The 14,136-nt window shown below is 34.4% G+C and overlaps 1 protein-coding gene across 2 annotated transcripts; it reads right to left on the bottom strand.

The window, feature by feature from the left end:
* Positions 1-1,078: 1,078 nt before the first annotated feature.
* On the bottom strand, positions 1,079-10,091 carry pgghg (protein-glucosylgalactosylhydroxylysine glucosidase). 2 transcript variants are annotated; one of them, XM_048157918.1, is made up of 14 exons: positions 9,984-10,091; positions 8,366-8,625; positions 8,077-8,287; positions 7,297-7,729; positions 5,663-5,782; positions 5,448-5,579; positions 5,261-5,372; positions 3,027-3,099; positions 2,721-2,857; positions 2,316-2,449; positions 2,105-2,200; positions 1,809-1,906; positions 1,501-1,721; positions 1,079-1,396 (listed from the first exon to the last, which is right to left on the bottom strand). In XM_048157918.1, exons 2-14 carry the CDS (start codon positions 8,604-8,606, stop codon positions 1,320-1,322), a joined length of 2,085 nt encoding a protein of 694 aa, XP_048013875.1. In that variant the 5' UTR covers positions 8,607-8,625; positions 9,984-10,091; the 3' UTR covers positions 1,079-1,319. The 2 variants fall into 2 exon arrangements, with proteins under 2 accessions (XP_048013875.1, XP_048013876.1); XM_048157919.1 differs by having other exon boundaries at positions 7,297-7,405.
* Between the last annotated feature and the right edge of the window lie 4,045 nt (positions 10,092-14,136).

The following is a 14,136-nucleotide window of genomic DNA, read 5'->3' as shown; positions in this document are numbered from 1 at the left end:
TGCGAGTTATAAAGTCAGAATTGCGATATAAAGTCAGAATTGTGAGATATAAAGTCAGAATTGCGATATAAAGTCAGAATTGTGAGATATAAAGTCAGAATTGCGAGTTATAAAGTCAGAATTGCATTATAAAGTCAGAATTGCATGATATAAAGTCAGAATTGCAATATAAAGTCAGAATTGCGATATAAATTCAGAATTACGAGATATAAAGTCAGAATTGCGATATATAAAGTCAGAATTGCATGATATAAATTCAGAATTGCGAGTTATAAAGTCAGAATTGCGATATAAATTCAGAATTGTGTGATATAAAGTCAGAATTGCGAGATATAAATTCAGAATTGCGAGATATAAATTCAGAATTGCGAGATATAAAGTCAGAATTGCGAGATATAAAGTCAGAATTGCGAGATATAAAGTCAGAATTGCGAGTTATTCAGAATTGCGAGTTATCAGAATTGCGAGATATAAATTCAGAATTGCGAGATATAAATTCAGAATTGCGAGATATAAAGTCAGAATTGCGAGATATAAAGTCAGAATTGCGAGTTATAAAGTCAGAATTGCGATATAAATTCAAAATTGTGTGATATAAATCAGAATAAATAAGTCAGAATTGCGAGTTATAAAGTCAGAATTGCGATATAAATTCAAAATTGTGTGATATAAAGTCAGAATTGAGATATAAAGTCAGAATTGCGAGTTATAAAGTCAGAATTGCGATATAAATTCAAAATTGTGTGATATAAAGTCAGAATTGATTGTGTGATATAAAGTCAGAATTGATATAAATTCGATTGTGTTATAAAGTCAGAATTGCGATATAAATTCAGAATTGTGTGATATAAAGTCAGAATTGAGATATAAAGTCAGAATTGTGAGATAAAGTCAGAATTGCGAGATATAAAGTCAGAATTGCGATATAAATTCAGAATTGCGAGATATAAAGTCAGAATTGCGTGATAAAAAGTCGTAATTATCTTTTTTTATTTCTTTTTAAGTGGTGGAAACAAGCTTCCATACTGTATATTTATTACAAAATTGATTGGCGGAAATAACCCCCAAAAAATTACAATTACCATATCGACAATTTTATTGTAAACAGATTTGTCAGTATTCCCAGAGTATACTGTGATTCATGCAACAATAATAATATAATTCAAATATTTGGCATTATTACAGTAAATTATTACAGTATTTTTTAAATATACCATACAAGTATAAAGTATTCGAGTCTTGATAAAGTGTTCTATTCCAAAACTTTGGAAGAAAACCCAATACACAAACACCAGACAGCTGGTTTGTGACATGGATCATCAGATCGGCCAGCAGGACAAACTGGAATTCAGTTTTCGGATCTGACCAGGCTGCCGTAGAAACGTCACCGACTGTCCTGTGGACAACAATTCATAAAAATGATTCATTTCTATAGAAAATACATCGCCATAGCAAACATCATTGATTACTATTCATCATCTGTTTATGCCTGTTTATTACCTGGAATGAGTGGGATTGTAGTTCCAGTACTCAGGACAAGTTCAAGAGCGGATGGCTCTTTACTCCCAGACTTCCTCACTTCTACACTCACTTCCACACTCACTTCCGCACTTGTTACCAACCAGTCCATCTTGTTGCCAAGATAAGTCACACCTTTCACTCTGAGTGCATCAACGTCCTGCGGGATCAACGGAGCAAAGGCGAGATGCTCCTTCTGCACTCTGTGTGACACAGGAAAGGGACAAGACAGAATGAAGTCCAGATGTGATAAAGCCACTTTCTCTTCAAGCTGGCAGTGATTTTATCACCTGAAGCCAGTGTAGCCAAACAACACCGCCTGCAGAAAGCCGCCCATCCCGGTGAGGAAGTTCACACATCCAGAGCCATCAGCCGACTCACTCCACACCTGCACAAAGAGAGATAGAATACTAGAGTACTGCTTCATAGATGTTTTCTTTTACAGAAATCGCTTTTTAAGGACTACAACGAGCATACAAATACAGAAAATGTGCATACTATGCATAGCATACCAAAAATAAAGGTAAATAGTATGCAAATATAGTATGAGACATGTAGCATCCACAGAGAGAGGGGTGGAACGAACCTGAAAGGGTGTCTGGATATTTCTGAAGCATTTCTGCAGAAGGTTTTGTGCTTTTTCAGACTCTCCAAGTTCAAGCCAACCCAAAGCAAACATGCCCTACAAACAGACACACACATAGACACATATTTCACTTCCTGCACAAGAAAATATACTGTGCAAAATATATATACGCATCTCACACAGAGCATGATGGGCATAGTGTGTGACTTACCCATGTCATGGCTGGTCCGAGCGGATCTGTGACGGCCTCATATGCTTGCAGATCATTGCGTCTGACCTCTGGGGTCATGGGGAGGGCCAGTGGGTATCCGAGCAACACTGCGTCTGCCTGCTTGACCGCATTTCCTGTGGAATATGAAGTACCTTCAGAGCCTTTTACAAGACAAGAATACACTAGCTTAAAAAAAGTATTACTATGCATTTTAGGTTGTACAATAAAACGTGAAAATATCTTGTGTTCACCACAGACCTTATTTCAGACATTTAACCAAAAACCCATTGACTCTGGGATGAGGGAACAGGAAGTTCTAATTTCTGGGTTTTAGGAAAGGTGCATCTAGCATATGATTATAATGATTACTACAACATGAACATGAAGCTGATGAGGGCATCTTACCCTGCAAGTAGCCGTCAAACTCTGGGTGATACTTCAGTTCTGGGTCAAAGGGAATTTTGATCTTATCAGCAGTGTCCTGCCATTCGGGAGGAGCCGTCTGCGCTAACAGGCCGCACAACTCCACGGCAAACTGAAGACTTAATATTAGAGAGAACCAAAGAAAGATATCCAAAAGTAATAGCACACAATCTAGCACACAATTTGAGGCATCATTCATGTCTGTAGCATTAACAGTTTAGCACTGAGGGTGAGGGGTTTGTTCAAATCACTAACCCTCAGTATGAGTGATTATGTATTCAAACACACCTGCTTTGGGCGACAGCATTGGTGAACACTGAGTTGTTAACAGTGAAGTAGTACTCATCAGGAGGAATCACACCTAATGTACAAACAACACGAAACCTCACAAAGAAGACAAGTTTGGCAAGTTTACACTGGTTCTAATGTGTCATTTAACTTTGTTCATATATATATATATATATATATATATATATATATATATATATATATACTTATTTATTTTTATATATTTAATAAAAATAAATACAAATTAATAAGTTACATATATATATATATATATATATATATATATATATATATATATATATATATATATACAATATATTTATTAGTATTTATTTTATTATATATATATTTATATAAATAATAAATAAATATTAATATATACACATATATATATATATATATATATATATATATATATATATATATATATATATATATATATATATATATATAATTTATTTATTAGTATTTATTTTATTATATATACAGTACAGTCCAAAAGTTTGGAACCACTAAGATTTTTAATGTTTTTAAAAGAAGTTTCGTCTGCTCACCAAGGCTACATTTATTTAATTAAAAATACAGTAAAAAAACAGTAATATTGTGAAATATTATTACAATTTAAAATAACTGTGTACTATTTAAAAATATTTGACAAAGTAATTTATTCCTGTGATGCAAAGCTGAATTTTCAGCATCGTTACTCCAGTCTTCAGTGTCACATGATCCTTCAGAAATCATTCTAATATGCTGATCTGCTGCTCAAGAAACATTTAATGTGTACAATTGTACAAAATATTTGTGTACAATATTTTTTTTCAGGATTATTTGATGAATAGAAAGTTCAAAAGAACAGTGTTTATCTGAAATCTAATCTTTTGTAACATTATAAATGTCTTTACTGCCACTTTTGATTGATTTAATGCATCCTTGCTCAATAAAAGTATTCATTTCTTTAATTTCTTTTCAAAAAATAAAAATAAAAATTCTTACTGACCCCAAACTTTTGAACGGTAGTGTATAATGCTACAGAAGCTTTGTATTTCAGATAAATGCTGTTCTTTTGAACTTTCTATTCATCAAGGAATCCTGAAAAAAAAGTACACAACTGTTTTCAACATTGAAAATAATCATAAATGTTTATTGAGCAGCAGATCAGCATATTAGAATGATTTCTGAAGGATCATGTGACACTGAAGACTGGAGTAATGATGCTGAAAATTCAGCTTTGCATCACAGGAATAAATTACTTTGTAAAATATATTCAAATAGAAAACAGTTATTTTAAATTGTAATAATATTTCACAATATTACTGTTTTTTACTGTATTTTTAATTAAATAAATGTAGCCTTGGTGAGCAGACGAAACTTCTTTTAAAAACATTAAAAATCTTAGTGGTTCCAAACTTTTGGACTGTACTGTATATATTTAATAAAATAAATATTAATTAATAAATTACACAAATATATATATATATTTATTATATATGTAATAAAAATAAATACTAATATATATATATATATATATATATATATATATATATATATATATATATATATATATATATATATATATTATATATATATATATATATATATATATATATATATATATAATAAAATATAATTATATATAATTGATATAATAATATAATTGAATAATATTATTTTATTTATTATACATTTATTATTTTTTAAACCCTGAATGTACCATAAAAAGTATACATCATGAAAAACTGTAACATGGTGTAATATGATGTAAATTCAAAGCATTCAGTGCTGCTTCAGTCATTATTTCAAGTATCTGAATACATGCATGACAAATGATGTGATGACCAGTGTTGTTTTAGTATTATTTATTTACTATTATATACTATACTATATAATAGTTTTTTTATTAATATTTTGATTTAGCTTTTATTTTGATATTTTAAGTTTTCGTTGAAACTTTAATTTAGTAATCTAAGTCATTTAGTTTTTTTGTTATTTGTTTTTGCAAATAATTAATTAATATTATACTTAATATTACTTTTTAGGCTTAATGTATTTTTATTCAGTTTTAGTTTATATTTATTTCCAGTTAGTAATATTATTGCTTCTACTTATACTACATATATATATATATATATATATATATATATATATATATATATATATATATAATTATATATGTGTGTGTGCGTGTTTTATTTTAGATAATAACCCTGGTCATGACTGATGATGTCAATGTTTACCTTTGATATGGTACTGCTGGTCATACGCGTCCCATGTGACCCGTGAAACCCAGTAGTCAGCCACGCCCCACACTACCTCACTGCCCCGCCCTTCCTTGAACATCTCCAGGTCCTGTGTGACAGATGAGACACAGAAGATGCATTTCTGGTACAGGTGTCGGAGTGTTTGTGTGTGTATCATCTGTACCTGTGTGAGATAGAAGTACTGCTGGAAAGCCAGAACCACATCTCCATTGATGTGGATCTCCTGCTGCGCATAAATGTCCTCTGGACAAACGTCATGGCCTGTTACCGCACTCTCCCATGCAAACTTCAGTCCCTGATTAAATGGGAAGGAAAACTGTATATAGAGTATATAAAGCTGCAGATAATTCAAGAACATCATCCGATTACCCACTGTACCTTGTAACCCATCTGCTGGGCGTTTGCTCGGGCACCTTCTACTGTTCTCACACGGTATTCCAGAACAGCCCTGGCCAGACTGGGATAAAAGAGGGCAACATTGGGGTACATCCATGTGTCCTGCAGCCAAAATAAAAATCTTCATAAGTCTCATGAATTGAGAAATCAACTTTTCCTTGAGCTTTTGATATAAGAGGTCATCGTACTGTAAGAATATCCTGTAAGTTTCAGAACTGAAAACTTCCTTGTTAGTCCAATAAAAGCTTTTATTGACACCAGACCCAGCGAACGACTCGACCCATAATGTGCCTATAGATAGGTGAAACTCTGCCTCCGCAGAAGAAATCAACGCCTACTTCATCATTGCATCGTTAGCCCCGCCCACTGGCGTGTTAGCGAGAGAAGAGCGATACAGGACTAAAATAACATTATCTTTCAAAGGATCCTAATGCAGGAATATGGTTATTTATTTTCAGCAATGTGAATGTCTCAGTTGAGCTTTATTTGTTTGTATTCAGTACATTTCACTGTGGATTCTTTGGTAAATCAATTGCATTTCGGCGCAAACAGACTTTTACGATATGGACTCGACAGTAATGCAACAACATGTCAGTAACTGTGTTCGTTCTGATGCCTGATCTGATATTAATGATTCATGTACAGTCAGATAATCAAATAATCTGATATTTAAAAGGGTGATTAAATTATATAAAGAAAGCAATCAAAGAACGTTCCCTTTACAATCGCTGGAGCTGTCAATCAAACAGCGTAAGTTTATCAGTGACTGAGTTCTGGACTCGCACCAAAACTCCCATTTTATTCAACGAATCTCTTAGTTACATCGAGTTTGCACTGTTAGTTATGATGAATGCATTCGTTAGTGTGCAGAAATTGAGTTGCAATGACAAGATCACGTGCTCTCCATCACGTCTGTGATTGGCTACAATGTTCATCACTGCAACCTTTCATGCCACAATCTCAATATAATGCCATAAATCTAAATATAATGCAGCACTTTTCACGATTAGTTAACCTTGAGAGCTGTAATAGTAAAAACGTGCTAAAAGAGAGAATAATAATTGGCTATTTCAAATGGAAAGATGTCAGCCAATCACAGCAGTGGGCGTTTACACTGAAGTCTCACAGCAGACACGCCCCTTAAAACAGAACGTTCAAATCTGAGGGCTAAAATCGGGGTAGCAAAAATGCCTTTTATTTCTAATTTATTAAAATTTTTGATGTAAAAATCATACTATAATTATAAGTGCACCCCATGAAACATTATAAAACAATGCAGTTCATGTGTTGTGTTTAAGTCATCCTGAAATCAAAATTGACAATTCATTTATTATAAACGATTTATCCATGCACATCATTTTTTTTTTAATTCAGGTTCCTCTGTAATCTTCAATCAAAATAACTTTCCCTTTGTCTTCTTCTCTTCTCTGATGACGTGTTTACTGACAACCTGTCACTCACCTGAGATCCACCAATAGCAAACCACAACCATCCAATCAATTCCTCATGAACAAAATCAAGCCCCGCCCTACATTTGTTCTTGTTTGAGAAGCAGTTTCACTTGCATCGTAATATGGAAGAAAAGTCTATTGCAATCATGCCGACTTTGAACTCACCTGGTCCCAGAACACATGCCCGTGGTAATCCTCATCTATGCTCCCGTTTGACAAACCCCCAGGACTGACCCCTCCAAACGCAAACTCCTCACTTGGAGATGGGAACGAACTGAGAAGATAAAACATGCAGCCAATCAGAGCACGGTTCAGGGTCTGTGCTCCCACAACCTCAATGCTGCTCCCCTTCCAAAGCTCCGCCCAACTCCTCATGTGGGAGGGGCGTAAGTCACCAGTATCAATAAGCCCCAGACCAGTATCAAAGCACAATTTGGCGCTCTTGTCGCTCCCGGCAAGGGCAACCAGGAAAACCCAGCTGGACTGGTTCTGGTCAGGTGGGAGGGTAAGAGTAGATGCGATGGGCGTCCAGATCAGGTGCACAAATGGACGGATTCCTCCAGGAATCTCTGAAGAGATGGTCTGCCCAAAAATGTGCCTGAAGAGAAGAAAGGGTCTGCTGACACATGTAGTGTTTATGTGTGTTCGACTTCACTGATCGGCGTCTGACATGAAGCGGTGCGAGTTAGAAATTTAAAATGGAGTAGTCAATGGAGTGGGTGGAGCTAAATAGCTATTTTATGATTGGTGGATTTTTCTGTACAGCATCATGGGTAATGTAGTTTTTCTCCGTTTTTAAACTCTTCCACGACTGCAAATCTCGCTGATCGGTTAAATCCAGCCTCAGCAGAAGTCGAACACACCAATTGCAATTCAGTATGCAAACAAATACAAGAAAGACGTCCAACTGCAATTCAGGATGCAAATATTATAAAGCGGATGTACCTCCCACCCTTGTAGTCTGGTGCATTCTGGAAATCAATATCATCGCTTTGGGATTTGAAAGAACTCTCTAGCTGAATCGTGATTGGTTCAGCGCTGCTTTTAATGCGTTTAAGGTGAACTTCCATGACCAGAAGGTTTGAATGCTGCCGGTGAGCGTACAAAACCTGAGTGTATTCGAAATGAGGCTCGAACATGGTATGAGAGAAAATACCTGATACAGAAAGAGAGAGTCTTGTAGTATATGTTTAAAAGCAGTATTACGTGTGTGTGTGTGTGTGTGTGTGCTAACCTTTGTGCATGTCTAACTCGTACATGTGTTGTCCCACTTCTGCCGTCTTCACTTGAACTGCTAGTGGACATGGAATGTTGCCACGGTGACAAGTCCCGCCTTCACCGTTATAAACCCCGCCCATATGCATCACTGAATCAAACACTCTCCATCCCAGAAACCCGTTGGCCAGCGGCGGCATGAAGCGAGGGTCAGAGGGCAGAGAGCCAGCGCTGAAGATGTAGTCAGGGTCAAAGGTCATTTTTGGGCAATTCTCCTGTCTGTCAAAATAAAAACATATGGAAAAGATGAGGAAAGAGAGGATGTGTAACTTAGATGCAGGAAGCATTTGACATCATGTGACAAGAACCATAAAACGACCATAAAACTGAAAATGATATCAGATATTTATAGATATATATATATATATATATATATATATATATATATATATATATATATATATATATAAATTATAATGGAGATATAATTAATTTTGAAGTTTAATTAAGTGTTAACAATGAGATTATCTGATTTTTATAATCAATTAACACTGCTTTTGTCATTTTTTACAAGATTGACAAAATTTGTCACCAAAAAAGTCATTCAGTTTAACCAAAATTTCGGTTTTACCGAATGACACTTTTGGTTATACTGAATGTCGATAATTTCAAACAATGCTATAGTGCATGTCATATCTAGCTAGCTAACAAAACATTTTATATTTAGTACAAGTTTTTTAAATATTACAACATTTTCCATGTTTTATAGCAGTTGCACCGAATAACCTGATGTTTCGGGACATGCGTATGATCAAGTGAACACATGAATTTTTCAAATAGTTAAAAGAGAGTTAGTTACTTTGTTTCACGACCATGTGGTCCTTTACAGGTGTCTGAATGATGTCACATCCTGTCACATGATATTGACCGCATGACTTGATCCAAAATGGTCTCTTGGTTACTCCAAATGACATCAATGAAATTCATTTTTCCGGACATTCTTTCTCATAACAAAGCAACGACTTCTACACATAATTTTAATACCATTTTGCACTATGTTGATATATGATGTTATAAAATCATGCCAGAATAAAAATATATACATTTATTACATTTTAAGATATTTTAATCACAAATTAATTGACTGTATTGACCTTTTGACACTTCAAAATCTTTAAAATACCTTTATATGTAGCAAAATATAATTATGGATTCAATAAAAGAGATCTAGTTGTACTACCTTACATACTTTGGATGTCATATCTTTGTTTTTTATTATTATTAAGGCCTTTGGACAAAAAAATGACCCTTCATATCATTGACCCAAAAATATATGTATGTGTGTGTGTGTTAATATGAAATTGTCATGAAAATGAAAATAAAAATAGGCAAAATACTTTCATATTCTTTCAAAATTCCATGTGGTCTTTTTTCTTATTTTTACATGTTTTTGTGAGTTTTACCCCTATACTTTTACTGTAGAACCCGTGACAGCTACACCGTGAACAAAATAAAAGCTTCACCCATGCAAAAACAGATCGCTGAGATCTCAAACGACTCACTTTAACTAACCATCAAATCTAGGATGTTACATATTTAACAGAAACGGGGTTTTATGATAAAACTTCAGTACTTACTGATGGATATCAAATATTTGTTGCGAGTCCCTGTCTGTGCGGACGAGGAGCAACAGTCATGTGACTGGAAAGGGCGGGGCATTGCGCTCCAACAGCGACTCTGATTGGTCAGGTACGTGGCTAAATCTAATATTAGTTTCTATTAAGTTACATTATTATATATTATACCTTTTTATATTTTTACTCACTATATTTATTTATATTATTTTAATTTAATTTATATTATTCAAAAATTGTATTTCTTTATTTTTATTTAATTTAATATATTTAATATTTTTATTTTAATCACATTTTATTCGTTTATTTACGTTTTTTTTTTTTTTTTTTTTTAACAGTTTCTCTCTAGAATTTACCAGTTGGAAAACCCCTGACGTAAAAAAACACGGTTTTAAAATTCATATGGTATGATCGTTGTAAATGTTGACATTGGGGAACTCTTGCAGCTCTTGGTCATGACACTCTTCGGCCTCTAGATGGCGCCAAACCCTGTTCCGTTTCCCTTTGGCAGCGTGCCGGAGTTTGGGGTTCCAGACCCTGGGAAAAGAGCAGCTTTACCCTTATAAGGCCGCAATCCATCCGCTCCAGACTTTCCCTCTCCGCCCTCCCTTCCTCTCCCTCTCTCTCTCTAAGGCCGCAGGGATATTTACAGCAAGACTGTCTCTGCGTACCTTATTAGGAGCTGTCCTTGTTGTCAGTGTATATGTAGATGAGACAAACAGATGAGAAGATGGCATTCATTCTCAAGGGTCAGTCAGTGTTTTGCCAAAGGTAACGAGAGGCAAATGTCTGATCCGTGCAGCACGTGTGGAGTTCATTCAGAAGAGACAATTAACGTTTTCTAACCCTCATGTTTCCTCTTATTGTTCTCTGACTTTCTAAACAAGGTGAAGAAGGCGGCTGAATGAATCATTTTGCCTTTCGATCTCACACTGTCCAGTTTTACTGTAACTTCCTGTCCTTCTCTCTGTGGGAATGTTAGATCCATTATTCCAGCTGTTCTTTTTTTCCTCTCTCTCTCTCTCTGATGATGAGGGACATCTGGTAGACATGCACACAGGCATTAGGGAGAACTGGTGAATCAGACAGACTGGCTGTAGCCCACTGACAACTTAATAACTGCTGCTAAAATTGAATCAAACACGATTACGGTGGCCAAAACTACTGAATCAAATCTTCAAATTGAACTTTTGAACGTTAAACCTCCGAAGATGTTTGAATCAAAAGTATTCTGAAAGGAATGCATATTAACATAAATGTTCAAATGTGTGTATTGTCAAAAAAAAATGCTGAAGGAACAATTTGAATCAAACGCTCGATCACGTGCGCCTATGATGCCCGCGAAAAACGATGTCCTGAATTTTTCACTGTTCACAAGTTCGAATTAATCGTCTGCAGGCTGTTCAAATAATGCAGAATTTCAGGAATTCTTATTAGAATGTTCAAATAATACCCAACAATTTTGAATTGAAGGTTTGAATCAAGACACTTATCGTCAAAAATGCTAAATCGAACGTTCAAATGTGTGAATGATGTCATATGCTAAATAGAATTTTCAGTTTAAACTTTAGAACACGTTTTATCGCCTAAAATACTGAATTGAAAGTTCCAAGTGAAACGCGCTTATTACGAATCAAAGTTCGAATATATGATGCCTAAAAATGAGGAATTGGAATTTCAAAAGTATGCAAGTATGACGGTCAAAAACGCAGAATTAAATGTTCAGATATGCATATTATGATATGCTAAGCATTGCATTCTAATCAAATGTTCATCACCTGAAAATAGCAAATGTTCTGATCAAAATTGATTGCATTTATGATGATCAAAAATCCGAATTAAATCTTCAAACCAAACTTTCAAATCTGCACACACCCAAAACTACTGAACTAAAAGTTTGCTGGATATGGTCAAAATACTTACATATATTGATATATACACATTTGATGTCCAGAAACGCTAAACAGAACATTTAATTCAAATGTTAAATGGCCAAAAATGCTAAATTGAAAGTTTGAATCAAAAGTGCATACACACTTATGTTCAAAAATTATATATTGAATGTACAAATGTGTGTATTATGTCCACAAATGGTACCTAAAATGTTCAATTTAAATGTTCGAACATTTTATGGGCAAAAATCGAAAGTTCAAATCAATCAAACTCATTTATAATGAACAAACAAAACCAAAAAAATGCAGTGATGCATAAAAACTGTCCAAATAAAGCATCTAAATTTGGCTAAAATGCTGAACCAACACGTTTCAAACACATTTTATGGCCTAAAATGCTGAATTGAAAGTTCCAAGTCAAACGCGCTTTTTAAGAATCATATGAATCAAAGTTCGAACGCACATATGTTTCCCAAAAATGAGGATTTGGAAGCTCAAATCAGAAGTATGCAAGTATGAGGGTTAATAACGCAGAATTAAATGTTCAGATATGCATATTGTGATAAATGCGCTAAAGATTACGTTCGAATCAAACATTCATCACCTGAAAATACTCAAATGTTCTGATCAAAATTGATTGCATTTATAATGACCAAAAATCCTGAATCGAATCTTTAAATCAAACTTTCAAATCTGCGCAAAAACCAAAAATACTGAACTGAAAGTCTGAATTAAACAAATGCAGAATGTGGTCAAAAATACATAATTACATGTATTCATATATACACATTTAAACGCTAAACAGAACGTTCAATTCAAAAATGACAAAAAGTGCTAAATTGAAAGTTTGAATCAAAATTGCATACATAAATATGGTCAAAAATTATATAATGAATGTACAAATGTGTGCATGATGTCCAGAAATGCTACCTAAAATTTAAACGTTCAAACATTTTATGGGCAACAAAAGTTCAAATCAATCAAACGCACTTATGATTAACAAACAACCCCCCCCCCCAAAAAAACCTGCAGTGATGCATAAAAACTGTCCAAATCAAGGATTTAAACTTGGCTAAAATGCTGAACCAACACGTTTTGAACACGTTTTATGGCCTAAAATGCTGAATTGAAAGTTCCAAGTCAAACACGCTTATTACGAATCACTTGAATCAAAGTCTGAACGCACATAACACGCCCCAAAATGAGGAATTGGAACGTCAAATCTAAAATATGCAAGTATTAGGATCAATAACGCAGAATTAAATTTCTAAAATGCTAAATTGAAAGTTTGAATCAAAAATGCATTTACACATATGGCCAAAAATGCTATATTGAATGTACAAATTTGTGCATGATGTCCAGAAAGGCTACTTAAAATGTTCGATTAAAATGTTCGAACATTTTATGGGAAAAAATCGAAAGTTCAAAAATCAATCAAATGCACTTGTGATGAACAAACAAAACCAAACTGAAATTCTGAATCAAATGTTCAAACACATGATGCATAAAAACTGTCCGAATCAAGCATTTAAAGCTGCAGTGTGTAAATTTTAGCGCCATCTAGCAGTGAGGTTGCGAACTGCAACCAATTGCTCAGTCCACCGCTCACCCCTCCCTTTCGAAGCCCATAGAGAAGCTACAGTGGCCGTCACAAAGACAAAGATGTCGTCGTCTGACACAGCAGAGAGTAGCCAGTCAAGCAATGAGGTTTCTTCTTACTTCTAAGAACAATCTCTGCTTCTAATAAACAGACGACTACTACTGATACTACTTCTTTGTGCAAATTCAACATAGTGACGATGCAAGCTGCCTCTAAAAAACACCAAAGAAGAAGAACAACAACAACATAGTGACGAAACACACTCTGTAGTGCAGTTTGTCCATTTAGGGCTACTGTAGAAAACAAAATGGCAACTTCCATGTAAGGGGACCCGCTGTGTATGCAGATAGAAATGGCTCATTTTAAGGTAATAAATACATAACGGTCTTTATACACCACTGAAAACATAGTTATGTATATTATATTGCATTTCTGTCAATATTTCCTCCTAAATATTACACACTGGACCTTTAAACTTGGCTAAAATGCTGAACCAAATCTATGAATCAAACATTGGGACTCACCTATGACGTCTGAAACATATCGTTAAATTCGAATGTTTGAAAACACATTACATTATGATGTTTTTTTAAGCACAAATTGCAATCTTCCAGAATAAACCACAGAAGAGAAAACGTAAAACTTCAATAAACAATCACTAGGC

Source organism: Megalobrama amblycephala, linkage group LG15 (genome assembly GCF_018812025.1).
Source record: "Megalobrama amblycephala isolate DHTTF-2021 linkage group LG15, ASM1881202v1, whole genome shotgun sequence".
In the NCBI taxonomy this organism is placed as follows: domain Eukaryota; kingdom Metazoa; phylum Chordata; class Actinopteri; order Cypriniformes; family Xenocyprididae; genus Megalobrama; species Megalobrama amblycephala.
Note: the sequence above shows the minus strand (reverse complement) of the source record. Positions and strands in the feature narration are given on the sequence as shown.